We start from the raw sequence: 16,744 nt of genomic DNA, 5'->3' as shown, positions 1-16,744 counted from the left end.
GAAGCATCAGGTTTACCAGCGTCTATGGGAGTAAAAGCTTCATGTTCTCTAATCTTACTCATCCCTGCCCACATAGCAGGAACTTTATTATAGCCTCTGTCATGTTGTGCAATAACAGACAGCTACTGAGGTTAAAAAAATGTGCTATCAATTTAAATACTCCACCCCTTCATCGCTGCAACGTACACCTTCATTCCTACATCCGCCGCTCCTCGTTGAATTACCCAGATCCCCCTTTTGTTTATGTCTCTGGAGCCACTCACTCAGCACAGCCCTGTACTGAAACAAGAGCCTTTTTCTCACTCCTTCCCTCCCTTCCTTCCTACTCTTTCTGCTGCCCACGACTTTACAGCATGGCAAACCATTCCGCTGAGGTTTATTTAAATCCAAGTCTGAAGTTTACTTTACCACGGCCCTATCTAAATAGAGCCTGCCACCTCTTTTACACCAAGCACAGCTCCCCATTAGCAAGGCAAACCGACCCGTGTCACTACAGGGAATGTATACAGTCACGAAGAACAGAGAGCAGAGAAAAAGAGGGGAGAGCCTCCATCCTGCAATCTATCGCCAGTGTTTCCTGTAGGGACTCCTTACTGTTTACTCCCAAACTAAATTGCCCCTGCTTCTCTGGATATTCCGGGTATTCTCTTTGTCAAATACAGAATACAGCTGGAAGGCACACGGGAAGCCAAAACACATGTCACAGTTTTTACCTTCCCACATGGCCACACACACCACGGCCGCTCGAGCATTCCTAAAGAAAGTGTAATCCTAACGGTTTTTCTCCCTGTTACGTATAGTTAAGTTAATTATGTTTTTAAAGCATGTCAGCCAATCAAATACTGAGAATCAGGAACTTTTTGTAGTAGCATCTTTCATAACTTTCAACTAATTCATTAGCTCTTCAGAGCTCCTCTCGAACATTTTAATGACCTCTGTGCAACTTTTCAGAGCAGCAGTGTTCATTTTTGTTTTGCCCCCCTCTTTTTTCAGTCTTTTAGGAGAAAGGATGGAAGGTATTAAGACATGATCACAAATGGGTCTTAATGAAAGGGCAATTAGAAGCAAACTTTGACCAGGCTCATTAATTCTAATTCACACAAACACTCTGTACTCAGGACCAAAAGCCAGCTTCCACCTCATTAAAGAGAGGATGGTAATTGACTTGTCCTTTATTGGACACTTGAATAATTTCAAAAGAATGGGGTGGGGGGTGGGGGTGAGGACGAGGGGAGGATAAAGCCTAAAGCACATCATTTGCAATATCCTTATTGGTTAATCTCCTTTCATAGTGGAAGCTTTGGCACAAAGCGTCTTAAACGTGCTCCGGAACAAGCGTGAGCTGATACTTTTGCAGAATTTGAGCTGTCACTTGCAATTCTGATTTGGGTGTTGATAATACAAACAATTTCCCCTTGTTGCTCTTTTGTTGTCAACTCAGCATTGTGAGTTTATTGTCTTGACGGCAAAAACCTGGGCTCCTCCTCTCCCGCGGTGAGGGTTCACTGACTCTGCTCGCACAGAGTGTCACCCGCAGCCGAGGACGAAACACTCCACCATAAACGCTGCACTTCTCATCGACGCTCCACTGCGAGAGCACAAAGAGCCAGTGACAGTTTGTCATAAGCGACTAAGGCGGAGTGAGAAAAGGGCTGCTGGGGCCTGCTCCAGAGGTTTGTGAATTGCTAATGTGGAACATATGAAGCCTGTGCCGGGGCCGCGAGTGCCAGATTTCATTATGCCACCTCTTTCCTCGCTCGTGATCTCACTGTTCAGGCATGCTCGTCTGCAGCAGGGCCCACAGTTAGAACCCAACTCTGCAACACTTTGCAGCGCGTCAAAGATGCTCAAGACTTTGTGTATTTGCACGTTTAATAGCGCACGTGTGTGCCGCTCCTTTCTGGAAGTAAGTACAAGTGGAAAAGAAGACAGAGAGTGTTATACTCACTCCTGCTACATTGTGACTTCTAGAAATAGATGATGTGAAACCCAGACAGTGCTTTCTTCGATTGGTCCATTTGAATAACTTTTCAAGCTAAAGGAAATGAATGTGTTTAAAGGAGAGACTACAGTGGTCAGGTCTTTGTACAGCTGTTTTTCCAGCTTTCTTCCATTCCATCTTTTTATGGAATAAAGTCATCTATAACTGATTTGTCTAATAGCGTAACCCCACAAAAGTCCCCATATTAGGAACTGCTACAATAGCTGTGGTTAACTCTTAGCTTTTTACTTTTTGAAATAAACTGAGCACAGGAAAATGCATTTGTGGGTTTGCAGGAATGCATTTCCTTACATCTGTGCTAAAATTATATGTTTATTTATTTAAAATAAATGTATTTAAAAGGAGAGGCTGTGAAGCCAAATTATTCTAATGTATTGGTCAACGGCTAACAAGTCGTGAGTTTAAAATTCAATGGAATTTTATTGCTAATAAATCAGTCGACAAAGTCCAGCTCAGCAACATTCCTGACAGATTGGTCGATCCGATGCTATTTCGATGCTATTTAAGCCTGCCTACAGTTGCTGCATATCTGCAAGCCACTTTGCAACCCCATCTCCACCCCCAGCTTCTTTCATGGTGTGCTCCTCAAGCTTTGATTATGCAGCACATGGACACATACAGCTGGAGACACCACGTTTCTCTTATACTTTTTCTTAAAAGTCTGCTTGAACTTTTGGGTGGATGAGTCTGTACGGTCACAAAAATTAGGCGTTCATCCGGACGTCCACGGGGACCCTTGCACTCACTGTTTGATTGCAAGCAGACGCTAAAAGACTCACTGACTTTTTTTTTTTTGCACAGACACAGAGCAGGAACAGGGTTTGTTGAATACAGGGCTGAACCTGTAATCGATATCATCACAGAGATTCTTAGTATTGTTTTAACTAAGCTAACCTTACAAGATTTACTTGCGACATTTGGTGCTTGCCAGGTGTTATTTTCGAACCCTGCTTCCAATATATAAAATTGTAAGAGTATTACACCATATTTTCCTCTTTATGGCATATCTGCAGACAAGCTTTACCGTGAGTACTCAGAGTCTGCTCGAACTATTACATGATTGGTGCGTTTAACACTTCTGATCACACTTGCTTCCAGAGATGTGACGCTGAGCCTCTCATCATTATCAGGCCGGCCGGAGATTGAAAAAAAAAGCCTTCAACAGACTATCAGCAGACATAGTTTGGAAGCTGCCTCTAAATTCCCCCTGTGATCAATCCTTTCACACCCCGCCTCTCATCATGTTTGCTTACACTGAGACCTCAAGCTGTTTGGACATGTAAATAACACTTTTGGAGACTGTTTAGCTAAGCTCAATGGGAGTTGCTGTTGACTTTTGGAGCGCTTTGCTTAATTACAGGTCCCAGATTGTTTCAGGTCTAATGGCCTAATTACCGCTGTATAAATTAGCCTAATGTTCGTGCTGTGCAGAGCTTTCTCCGCTGTATGTAATGCTCGGGCACGAGAATAGAGAAAGATAAAAACAAGCCTTTATTCAGCAAAGACCAACAGTGAGAGTGAGGCAGAAGAAAGAAAGCAGAGAGGTTAAATAAAAGAAAAATGTTAAGTGTTGGCTTGCCAATCTCTCTGCCATTCATCATATGTACGAGGCTGGCAGATCACACTCTGCCCTTCCTCTGTAAGTCAATAGATTTTTTTTTTTATCTTCTCTGCTGTTCGTGCTTTCTCTGTCTCTCACACCATTAAACACAAGCAGTCTTTCTTTTGGTAAAAAGCAATTAACACAGCGGAAAAGAAAAACAAGGCAGAGAACGGAACACGAGCGTGAAAGAGAGAAACGTCTGCACGATAACAGGCTTTCTGTTTGAGCATACATTCCATCGCTACTCGCTGTCAGACGTCGACTGAACAAGTCAGTCAGTGCCCGCAAGTCTGTGCATATTTGCTCTGAGACTTAATGTTCAAACAGATTATTTATTTGTTAAGTACTGGATCTTTTTATTTTTTCCCTCCAGGGGTTTACTTTGCTCATACACCACCTGCAGGACATGCAACAATTCCCTGCCAGACTTTATCTCAAATTTTTAGAGGATTTACAGATGACTACCCATTAAAATATGTATCCAATTGCAGGACATTTAGACATAAGTTACACAAATAACTCAGCAGAGCTCCACAGCTGCAAAACATTTACGAACCAGAGTCGTAATCTTAACAAATTGCACTCCAATCTAAGGATTTTTTAATGCTAGAGAGTGGAGCTAAGCACGCACACATCTCTGCCAGGGGCCCCCAGCACTACCCAACCTCAGCAATGCACCCTCTTTTTTTCTCTTCCCCTGTATCCTAGTAAGGTTATTCTGGAGCACCCATCTATCTCTTACATTTCCCGAATTTCTCCAGATTGGGATAAGCCCGGGAGTAGAACAAAGAGCTACGCGTTGGCCCTCTCCCCTCACTCCCGCACCCTCTCTGCCCTACTCCACCCTCCAGCCTCCTCTCCCCGACTCGGCTGAGAAAAGACGCAGCAGTTTACCAGCTAAAACTCCACACTACACCTCTCTCTCCCTCCACCTCCTCCTCTGTATCTCTTGCATCTGTCTATCTCCTTTTCGCCAAACAATGACGACTCAGATAAAAGGGAGTCGATTTAAACCTCAGGTTAACTCAGCAGGACTTGGCTACATTTATTTTGCTTCAGCTGCATGATTTATTCCACTCAAATTCAAGGCCAATACTGGGCTTGGAATTTTTTGAGATCTTTATTTAGAAAAGAGTCCACTGATGCATTTAAATGCCTGTATTAGAGAAAATGCACGATAAACTACTCTGATACAAGCCGAGGTCGTATTAGAGAGTGTGTTCACGACTGTCCATGCTGCATCAGGCTACCAGGACAGTCTGACCCTCTATGCGGTTCAGTGTCACATCACATCCTCAGGCCTCTATATGCAGGTGATACCAAAACTGCATGTGGCTGTGTGACAGTGACTGCGAGGTTAACACACCTGCATTCTAATAACACACAGACTGGACGCCGCCGCCTGGGGAAAATGGACGACTATTCAATTTTGACTCACGCTGAGAGGCCACTGACCGCAGCAAGCAATGTTAATGTAGTTTGTTCGCTAAATGCATTTGCTGGTAGCCATTGTTGCTGTTAGTTCACCTCTGGGTCTTGATTAAGATTATAAATCCCTCACAGTGAGTGAGAAAAGCCCGATAATGTGACTTAAAGTGGGAAATACAATCTGAGAGAGCTTTAAGTATGAGCAGACAAAATGCATCACATTACTTAACCGCAAAACACTCTGTTCCACTTCATTTTTTTCAAAACATGACCTGGAATCTTTTCAATGTTCTTCTTCCTCAATAATCTTCAATTTTCAAATCCATGATATTATATAAATGCTGGTGTCAAAGAAATGCGTAGCAGTCCTGTGGCACCTGTGTCTTGACTTATTGCTGGATGCCAGGAGATAACACTGCGTGTTTAAACCTGCCTCTTTTTCTGCTCATGGAAAAATTATACTTTCACATACGTTTTAATGGAACACTTTCAAGAAGAACGTGCTAAATATAGTGTATGTGATGAGCTGGAAATGAGAACTGTCTCACTACTGACATAAACCTGGCACCGAGGCCACGGGCCACCATGCATATTTGTGATATGCCGGCAGCTTTGACTGCAAGGTATTTGACGCCCTGGGAATGAAAACAAGCTGGCAAGTCGAAAGCCAACGTGAGTTAATTTTCATGCATTTTTCATGCTGTGAAACCAGCAGCTAGAACATGTGAATTAAATCTAACTAATCATCCATTTTCATAACCACTTATCCAGTGCAGGCTATCCCTGCTGACACAGGGCGAAAGGCAGCGTATGACCTGAACAGCCATCGTAGGACTAACAGAGAGACAGATAACTCACATTTGGGATCCCCATTAACCTAACAAGCACATCTTTGGACTGTGGGAGGAAGACGGGAGTTCCCAGAGAGAACCCATACACTCAAACTCCACACAGAAAGGCTCCAGCTGGCAGGCGGTTTCAACCCCATGGCCTTCTTTCTGTGAGGCACAAGTGCTAACCAATGCAGCACCACTTGATTGCCCAAATCTTTTATCACCATAAACATTCAAAACTACCAGTGCAGTCCTTTAAATATCTAGCTCAGAAATGGCTTTTTCTCCCTGGGCTGAGTGGCTGTTGCTCTATCTTCCACTGAATCCAGACATTAGACAAAGTCTGCTCAGGTCTCTAGAGGTATGTGGCCATTATTTGAGGCGGGTGGAAGGAAACTACGTGTCACAGAGTAAAGACAAAGCCCAGTGTTACAACAATCAGACAAATGGCTCCTGGGCTCTGTAAAACCAAATACAGTTTGATGCCTCTGGACCATTTGGGTCTTATGAGTAAAACACCATCTGTAACTCTGAGTCTCCTTCCTCTTCACTCTTTGTACAGTGTGCTTTGCTGTCACCTTACCCTCTCTTTCACCCTCTCACTCTTGCATTGTATTCCTAATTCCTTCAGTTAATCCCAGTTTCTGTCTATCTCTGTTTCTTTGCCTCTCTCGTTATTCAAAGCACATCCTCCCCGATCTCTCCCTCTTTCCCTCCTCACAGCATCCCTAAACAAGGACAAAGTTGTAATCCATTTACTACACTGCTGTCAACAGATTCCACCCAAATAATCCTAAAAGACTCAGAACCAGGCCTAGGTACTATCAAGGGAATGGCAGGAACAAGGAGGCGGAATGCACAGGGGACGGATGCAGGAAAAGAGGGAGGAGTGAGAAGAACATACAAGGGGTGTGGAGGAGTACAGACGGAGGGAAGTTGTGTCACAGTGATTTGAGTCTTTGTCACGCAGGTGGCGCCCAGGGGTTCCCTCAGTCTGGGCAGAGAGACAAACGGAGGCCCATGTAAACCTTAAAGAGGATTAACCCTGCCGGAGCGCTTTAATGAGACCTGAAAGTGCCGGGCACCGGAGAGCCCCGCTGATTGAGCCGCGCTCCAGTCGGATCCCAACGGTCCGCCGGCCCAGTGGCCCAGCAGCGCTGCTGCAGCCCCGTGGCCTACAGCTGCCCGCTCACACTGAGCCACATCAAAGCGGCCCGTCTGGGAGAACCCCGAGATGGGAGGGAGGGGGGGAGGGGTGGGCATGAGGGAGGTGGGGTGTGTGCGTGTGTGCACGCAGGAGAGGTGGGAGGAGGGTGCCTGGATGGAGGAATCCCTTATCTCGTCCTGAGAGGATGCTGCTCTGTGGTGCGAGATTGTCTGGAGCTGCCACCTGTCCCAGGCATCTTTGAAGGCAACACTAAAGCCTGTGATGGGCCTGACCTCCTTGAGCTCCCATTCTTTTATGTCTCTCTTCATTTTCTGCTTTGTTACACCCCCCCACCCCCTACACTCTCTACTGCTCTTCTCTCTACTTCTTAGCCCTCTGTCTCACTTACACCCTCATATTCAGCCGTGCCTCCCTTTCCGTCTTTCTCCTCTCTCCAGCGATATCTTCCACTTCACCACGCCGTTAGAAACATTTTAATTATACTATGTTCATCAGCCTCTTCTTCATGTAGAACAATATATACTTGTGACCCTCCAGAGACAAGAGCAAGATACGGGTTGTTGGTTGGAGGGATAAGGGTGCTTATCTTTGGCACTATGTGAGAGGAATGCAAATGAAAAAAAAAGTGATGAGATATGGATTCAGAAGAAACATGTCGGACTCTATCATACTGGTGAATACGGGGTAACTCAAAGCGGAGAGGAAAATCTTGTGATATTGTGGCTTTAACCGGAGAGCTGAGGAGAAGCCCTCATGGGTATTTAGTCTTCTTCTTTTCATAATTTGGTGCTTAATGTAAGCAGGAGGGAGTGTTTATTCTCCTTTTGGATGGACAAGACACAACAAATCTTCATTTTTAAGCTTTCCCGTCGACAAAGCGCCATTGTTCCTATTTGCATCTGCGACTCGATTAACCAATCACATTGGAAAAGAGGGTAAACACACTGGCAGATGATGCTACAACGGCACTGAGAAACACTGAGAACATCTGCAGTCCTCTAGAAATTCTTCTTAATTCTTCTTAGCTCCTTCACATTTAATCTCGTCATTGTTAATAGGAACTGCTACTGTTCAGAGATATGCCGTTTTCACACACACACACATCAGCTTTGTGGTAAAAGCGCCGCATGACCTTAAGATGGTATGAAAGTGCATTCTTGAAGCACTTCAAACTCCGCTTAACCCTCTTAAATCATCAAGAACTACAAAGAGGCACATGCATGCGAGAATACTGCCTATCTTACGGTGCGAGATGCCTCTAATAAACTGTATAAAAGGGGATCATCTGATTATCCCTGGTGTGCTGGACCAAGGGGCCACGGCAGAGCACAGGCCCATGTTGTTCTTTTTTGATGAAAGGAGGTGGATGGAAGGGATCCCTTTCCATCGCCTGCAGTGTGCCCCAGGCTTCTCTGTGCCGGCACACCACTGGGGGACTGCACCATGCCACCACGCTCAAAAAGCCAATATTGAAACAATCACAAAGACAAACACTTACCCTTGAAACAGGCACGTGTCCTCTCACCCCAGGCTCTCCTCAGTTGTTTGAGGGGGGGGGATGTTTGAACCTGCATCCAAGCCGGTTGTCACATTTAAACCAACAAGAGATCAGAAAGTTTGTTCGGTGAGAGCACTCTGCTACTTTTTTCTCCTCGTACACATGCACACACTTTATACTTTACATTATACATAGCGCACAGTGCTTCCTCTCTCTGCCACGTATAGAAAGGCCCTGTGCAGTCCATACGAAGTGAGCGACCAAGGACTGTAATTAACTGTAGCGAGGCCAGGGCCATTGTTGTGTGGATCACGTACAGTTTGATGACAGCTAATTCAGTTCAGTGGTCAGCTGCATTTTGATATAGAGGCAGACAGAATGACGCCGGGGCAGCGGCCGGCGTGCTACGGCCGAGTAGACCTGAGATCAGCTTGGCGCAGCGGTTCAGAGTTTAACCCCTGTGACTGGACACCCACCCCCCTCTCCCTATAACCATAAAATCGTGGAACAGGTTTTACACCACGGCTCAGCGTTCCCGGTAGCTTTCCCCAAACACAGGGCCAGTATGATCCATGCAGTCACCTTTGACCAGGATCAGAGAGCAGGATTCCTCCGGCCAAAAGATCCATACCTCCACCGCCTGTGCTTAGCTCAATTGGTTTCTGAGATCAGTCAAGGACAGCAAGGCTTTGGTGTGTGGGGATTAAGCCCTTGCAGCCAGATCTAGGCTAGATTTTTAAGGAGCTAAACCGAAGACTATTGAACTGATAGTTATCCATCACAGCCTGAAGATACTTGCTGTGCCTGCTCTGCCCAGACTAGATATAACACAGCAACAAAAATTCTCACTTCAGGGACGAAATTCTTTAGCATCATCTCTAAAGCTTTGCAAATTTACTGGTTGCATTCATCAACCATTCAGAGTAGTTTCAACATTTGTAAGAAAGCCATTGAAAAGCACGCGATTTAAGTCCCTCCATAGATGTGTTTAGGCTGGCAAAGAAGGGAAAGATGAGAAACTTTAAAAAAGAAAAAAAAGAGGATCCCTTTGGAGGAAGCAGAGATGCGTCGCCAGCAAGTGGGCTCACTGTTGCTGCACGACCACTGACCGGCTAATCAGCACACAATGTAGACAGATGTCAGCGCACAGCGTCGCATTCACACTTCTACACAATTAAAGATCTTAAAAAAAAAGACTTCTCCCTCATTAATCCTCATCTCAATCCTTTCTCCTTATCCTGCAGCAAAGCCTCATGTATTAGCGTTGTGGTAAGAAGGATATGGACTCTTATCCAGTGTTTGCCCAAGAAAAGCGGCTAAGACTCAGGCATCACCACGATTAGCTAATGCTAACAATAGGAGCAATGTTTCCTTGGTGCCTCCTCTTTTCTGCGCTGAAGTGGGTGTTAAAACCAGAGTAAACAGAGACTTAGGCCAAGGACATAAGAAGAGTGGGAGATCACAAGTCTGGGTGAATAGCGCAGATTTACTCAGAGCACGAGGCCCTGAAGATAAACCCCTCTTTCGGTCTCTTGTGGTTGCTCGACTCCCACACCTCCCAGAGCTTCGCCACCATGTTAACGACCCATCGGCCAGGTGTGGTGAGGCTGCAGGTGCCATCGCATTTAGGCACATTAAGCACTGACACACACTAGCGGTAAGAGTAATCGGATTTACCTGGCTGTCTGCTGCATGGCGTGGAGCGCTGTGCAAGCGCAGCACAACGGCTTAGGGCCCCCTCTCCATCACACACACGCACACACCTGGGATGAATTAAGGAGGTGACAAAGCCCTCATAGAGAGGGACTGCCACAGGAGAATTAAGTGTGTGTGTGTGTGTGTGTGTGTGTGTGTGTGTGTGTGTGTGTGTGTGTGTGTGTGTGTGTGTGTGCAAAATATGTGTGCTCAATTGTGTACTGAACCAGAAACCAGAACAGGAGCCCGTAGCTTTTTACACCTTGTGGTGCAGGAGTGGCGACAGATGCTATAGGCTCCTGGTTCAAAGCAGCCGAAGAGCAGGGGTTGGGGAGGGGGTGGCAGAGGTTTAAGGGGGACCCCTTTCGATCTGCTGACCCTCAGATCGTCAGAGCTCATGGGGATTGAGCTCTGGTACTGGGTTCAATCAGACAGAATGGGACCGCTGCCTTTAGGAACTCCCCATGTCCTCAACACCTGGGGCCAGAAGGAGGTGTTTTACACAGCAATGCTCTCATCTCAAATCATAAGTCTTCCTGAGCGAAGGAGAGATCATAGAAACATCAATGAAAAACACCAGAAGTCACTGACACCGACCTTGTTGGTGTTTTCATTCTTCCCTGAACACCGGGAATCAACTTTTTGTGTAATTCTTAAATGTTTGTGTTGTTTTTCTTAGTTTATTAATATTTTCATCATGCCTGTGATAATTTGGCAGATCCCAACATGATATGTAAATTGTTTGTTTTTCCTGGTCGACACCAGAAAAGAGAGAAACATAGTAAATCCTTGTCTTGAAAAACCAAAAACTACAAGAACCTTGCTGCAGATGTCTGTGCATCATGCCTACACGTGCCTACACATCCCAGCATCACTGCTATCACAGTCCTCTACTCCTGTCTGCTCCATACGTCTGCAGTCTTCCACCCTCTCGAGTCCTCGTGCACGAAGAATTCCTCTTGAAGCTCTACAGCCCTTTTGACTTTTCCTGCTGCTTTTGAACTCTCCATTTCAAGACTGTGACTTTTCCACATGACCCCAAGCCTCAGACTTAACCCCCTCCCCCCAACCCCCACCCCTCCAACCTTCCTGACTCCTACCCCGAGGCTTCAGTGGTCTGGAACCACTAGAGTTCCTTCACACATACCCACACACATACATAAAATGAGAAGTGGCAGTGTTGCTGAGTTAGGTCAGGATGTAATGGGCAGTAATGTTCTGCCCTCGAGGGTTCTGTCCAGAGAACTGCCTGGTTTTAAGTAACCTTTACCTTAAAGAGGCACCTTGATGACTCTCAGGCACCCAACCACGATGGAGAAGCAGTTAATGAAGTGGCTGAATAAATAGAGTTACAGTATAAGGTTGGGGTCCACTGGACTTTCATTACTGCCGCTGGATTAAAATCCTTCTGGCGCACTCCTCCTGCTCCCTTTCAGCACCAGTATAACCAAACTAAACAAGCTATCACATCAAATCCTTGTCTGCAGTTAAAGTCCTGGCCACCAGATTAACTTCCAAATGGAGCACTGTAACAAAAAATAATTTCCCCCAGGGATCAATAAAGTATTCTGATTCTGATTCTGATTCTGAAATCAGCCCCTTTGCTCTCCAAACACCCTTCTCCAGCATTTCTTTTACTTAACCGCCACTATGTGTCTCACCTTTTCTTGGAATTATCTTTGCGTGTCATCCTTGCGCAGGGGCCATGCTAATCTTCTCTGTATCGTTCCAATTTTAGTATCCTTCCTTCACCCGATTCTCTCGGGCTTTGTCTCTGTGAGTCTCTCTCGCACTCTCTCCCTCTCTGTGTCTTCCTCTGCCTTTCTCTCATACAGTCTCTGAGTCCCAGAGAGACCGAGAGGCAGAGTAGGGGGTGGTGAGGTTTGACTCTGCGTTGCTTTTGGGCTTTGAAGTGTGTGTTGATGAGAGAAAGCGGAGTACTGTGTTCAGACAGGCCCCTAATGAGGGAATTAAGAAGCTACGCTGGCCGTTCCCCATACTAACTTCCCAAGCGCAACACAAGGCGAGAGTGCGTGCGTGCGTTCACAAGTGTGTGTGCCTGTATCTGTGTGCAGAGGAGAGACGGAGTGTAAGAGAAGGGCTAATCTGTCAGACTTAATCAAGCATCTGGCGGCCCTGCCTCTCACCTACAGTAAAAAGGGAAACTTGGCTTCAGCATTACGGGTTCTGCAAGCATGTCCTTGAGCTGTGTAGCTTCTCAACTTTACACGTTAAAGTTTCAAGTTTACCATTTTAAAATGAAGTGAGCGGCTCTTGTGTTTGTGGCTCGCGGACTTACGATAGTGCGAGTCTAGGTAGCCGTTGCGAGGGTCCATTGCAAACAGCGTGCCCCGGTATGGAAGTGCATGGTCAGCCAGATGTGGCAGGGAACCGTGCTGCTCCTTCTTGAGCAAGGAAGGGCGTTCCTCCGTAGACGTAGAGGGCTCCTCATTTATGCTTCTGTCAGGGGCGCCAGGCGTCGGGACCTGAGAGCTGATGGCGTTGCGTCTCTCACGGTGGTAAGGCGTGCCTGAACTCTCGTCCTCTGCGTGGACATGAAGACAGAAAGACAGGAGAAGAATCCAGTGTTATAAATTTGGAAGGGCAACACATTTTTCTTTTAAACAGATATCAGAATAAAAGCTGTAGCTATGAACGCTGCTCATGTAGTGGGGGAGCTCATAAAAGGAGGAGCTGCTTTGCACACCTGAAACCTACGGTAAATCTGCCTTCCTTCAGCCCCTGGATATGAGAGTTCAGAAGCAGTCAGCGTATGAGCAAACGGACACCATGGAGGAAAAAATTCCAAACATCTGAACAAGTGTTTAAATTCACATCTGTCTTCTCTTTTTATATAAAAATAAATTCTCATGAAGAAAACAACTCAGGCGTTCAGTCAGCATTCAAAGATGCCCGTTAGCAAGCATCACTGGCTACACCAACCCCACCCTGCTTCAGTCTCCAACCAACCCCCACCTTTCACTCTTAAACTAAATCTTTTTCTCTTTTTCTATCTGTGTCTAAGGGGGAAATTAGGAGGCCCTCTGGAGAAAGCTGCTTGGCATGCTGTATAAAGCGGATAAATGTGGAGCTGAGTTCAAGGGCTAAGCTCCACCAGAAAGACCTGACCTCTGACCCCTTGGCTTGACCTCTGAGATGACATATATAAGGGTCAGTTATCCTCGTGACCTGGTATTAGCCCTTTCTGTAGTCTGATACCACAGAGACTAACTCAGAAAGAAACATGCCATCAAAAGTATGTCATTTTTTTTCAACTGGGTTGATTTAATCTTTAAAACAGGAGGACATAAATCCTGCCTGATGATTTAGGCCCGGACGTCATGATGCTCAGGGGCAGACTGAACTGGGATATTTTAGTGAACAGCACTTTAATGTGTTTGTGGGAAATTCTGCAAAATCACTGGTGACATGCTAACTAGATAGGCAGGCCAGACCTTAAAAGAGTGTGATTGTTTGTACGTGGCCTATTTTAAGAATTATTTTTGTTTTTATATATTTTGACATTTTGCACTATCAAAAGGGTCAAAACATGAATTCCAAATGATCTTCAATAACACGTGATCTTAGGGACTTGGGTACTTTCTTAGGTTTTGCTTTGAACTGAGACATCTGTATGTTATAGATTCAAAAAAATCATCATTTGTCAAGAGCAAGCCCTTGCTTTTTTGCCCTGAGCCAAATCCTTCAGTTCCAGCTTGCGTTGCCCGCAGGTCTCCATGTTCAGCCCGGGTTATATGCAATTATGAGTTCACCACTAAGGCTGCTGGTCATCAGTACACTCCAATGTTCTTTCTTGTATTAACGCTTCTCACCGGGAACCTGGCAAAATACCGTTGTGCTGGCGCCAGAGGTACTGCAGTATTAGCAGCCTAACAGCGTGAGCAGCTCCCCCACTATGTGCCGCAACCCAACAGCATCCAACTGCCAATTAAGAAACAGAGGCGAGGGCCAGATTAAAGAGCGCACTACCTTAAGCACTGAAGAGTGCTGCTATAGAGCTGTAGCACTTCACAGAAGAAGAGAAGCGATCAGAAAGGAGGAGGTTAAGAGAGAAAAACAGAGAGGGAGAATGAGATTGAGAGAGGCGAAGAGAGCGAGAGAGCAGGAGGAGCAACCCAAGGGTCCTGCTTTTATTCCCTTCACTCTCCCACATCCATTACCTGCGTTTGGACCAGCGTGCCCTCGTGCAGCACTGGCAGCAGTTTCAAGGATTCTTAACGCGGAACTGACAACCAGAGAAGCAAGGCGCTCTCATCCCCGGGAAATGACAGTGTCAGTTATGATATAAGTATTTAATCCTATACTGCACAGCCAGTGATCTTATTAAGGGAATAATGCAACTTATACGGTTAAAGCTGGATTAATAGGTCTGCGCTTGCAAAGCGCAATATTAACATAAAGGGATTTCAGAATTGGGTTCATCTCCTGACATGAATTGAGGAAGTCGAGACTGTAAACTATGCGGGGAGCGAGCGATGCTAAGGGCAGAGCGTGTGGCTGTGTGCAGCTCCGGCTCCTACTGTGCACGCTCAATTCTTTAACATCCAGAAAAATCTAGCATTACATCTGGGAAAGTAGAAACTTTCTACATATTCATGAGCTTGTTTTTGTACTTTCATACATATATTTGATGTTTTATAAATACATTCATCACTGGGGCTTGACATGGTGTAGCGTGAAGTTATGAAAAACTACAAAGGAGACTCAAGCGTTTACTTTTTTTTAAAAAAAATCTATACTTTACATTTCTATTTGCCAACTATTTCAGTGAGCACTACTCTTCTTGTCCTCAATCTTTCGTGTTCTGTCTTTTTCTTTCCTTTTACTTTCTCGGTGACCCCCACCGCTATTCAGATGTGTCTTTCTCCCTAAAGGGAGGTCAAGCGACTAATAGTTCAATCACAGCACTGTCACAGTACCACCATCCCCCTTCCAGTCACCCCAGCAAGCCCTGGGTGGGTTTCATCATTCTACCATATACCACCTAGAGGGAGTTCATTACATCAGTTCATAGGACCTTAAAGAGTTAAACAAACACTCTGCAGCACAAGGGTCAATTGACTCCTTGACTCCTCAGTGGAGGAAAGAGAGTCTCTGGTAAGGTTTTTCTTCTATGCTGCTTGTACCTGGCGAGTGGAAACTTTTTACATCCTTCTAACGTGTTGAGCATCTGTCAAGAAATGAGGTAATGAAGACAGAGAAGACACAGGTAAACACATGCAACTTTGAAAAGTTCAACCCTGCAACACTTCTCCAACTCTGACCATCAGCCCAGCAGACCCTTTCCCCTTTTCCCTCCCTCATTTTTCATTCCTCTTTTATTTCCCTCTCTTTTCCCATGGTTGCCGCATCCAGTCCTCTACCAGTTTGCAGGTCTATTCAGCCCAACACAAAAGCAGCAGGCCGGTCCTCTGTGGACCAGAGGAAAAGCATGCCTCTCAAAAAAACAGAAAAAAGAACTATCCCGCTCTCTCTATGGTGATTGAATTTCTTAACATCTTTTCAAAAAGCGCTTAAATGCCTGGAGGCGAGAGGAAGAAACAAGCTAATGGTGGATGGGGAGCACTGAACAAATTTCAGAGCCCTTTCCTGCTCGCGTTTGAGGTTGAAAGCGAGCTCCTGCCTTTCAAGTTTCAAAGTCCTCCTTCCTCCCGCAGTGTCACTGAAGGATTTGAAAAGAAGGTAATTGTGCTCACTGCCGTCCTGATCAGAGCACACGCCCCAGCTCTAGTATTTCAGGAGCTTTCTCTGCCACTATAATGGTACCTGGTGCTCCATTCCTGCATTCTTCCTCCCTTACTACTCTTTCTCCTCCTTCTCTCTCTCTCTCTCTGACCCTCTACAAATGCACTCTGTATTGCTCTCACTCACTTGGTTTCTATCCTTCTTTCACCCCCAGCAAGCCGCTCATTAAATCCTAAAACCCAGGTTTCTCCCTTTTTTCCTCTTGTCTGGGGTGTCTATTGTAGGATTCTGGTTCAAATACCTTTCAAGAAAACCCTATGCATGGCCTTTAATATGGCAGTATAAAAGACAGCGTGGATGCAATGACAAAATGAAATTTTGAAAGAGATAATGAGATATGGAGTGGGGCCAGTACCTCTTAGAACTGGGCCCTGGGACAAGAGGGGGGCTAAAGTTAAGGATGCCCAGCCAATTCAAAGAAACAGCAAGTGAAACAAAACGCTCAGCTTGTTGTTTTTGAAGGCATTTTCTAGAGGCGCAGGTTAAGAACGAGGACTGTTGTTCCTCCACATGCCAATCGGTCCCTCACTCCCAACCGTCTGATTCGCCTTCTGGCCTGAACTCAGTCAGAGTCTCCAAAGTTGGGACATGCATGTTGTACAAAGGGCCATTGCGCACCATAGTTTCCCCCATCCCCAGTTACCACTTTTTCTAAAAGCTCAAAATATCAGAAGGGGTGTTCTTGTACCTCTGAGCCAAAGCCAGACATGCGCTGTATTCCACCTTCGAACTTCTCAAAGCGCTGTTTGTC

General features: G+C 45.7%; 1 protein-coding gene and 1 pseudogene across 1 annotated transcript in view; both read right to left on the bottom strand.

Annotated features, from left to right (window-relative positions):
* gli3 (GLI family zinc finger 3) overlaps nt 1-16,744 on the bottom strand; it is a 96,750-nt gene that overhangs the window by 46,745 nt on the left and 33,261 nt on the right. Inside the window, exon 3 of the mRNA XM_086306598.1 lies at nt 12,527-12,772. Within this exon, the coding sequence (XP_086162724.1) occupies nt 12,527-12,772 (246 nt within the window). The remainder of the gene's footprint in view (nt 1-12,526; nt 12,773-16,744) is intronic.
* On the bottom strand, nt 11,886-11,984 carry LOC147322173 (U6 spliceosomal RNA; annotated as a pseudogene).

Source organism: Aulonocara sp. 'chitande type north' Nkhata Bay, linkage group LG9, assembly GCF_057382095.1.
Source record: "Aulonocara sp. 'chitande type north' Nkhata Bay isolate Kocher_YH1m ecotype deep benthic linkage group LG9, A_spYH_male_GT1.1, whole genome shotgun sequence".
In the NCBI taxonomy this organism is placed as follows: domain Eukaryota; kingdom Metazoa; phylum Chordata; class Actinopteri; order Cichliformes; family Cichlidae; genus Aulonocara; species Aulonocara sp. 'chitande type north' Nkhata Bay.
The sequence above is the reverse complement of the archived record's forward strand: the minus strand, read 5'-3'. Positions and strand labels throughout refer to the sequence as shown.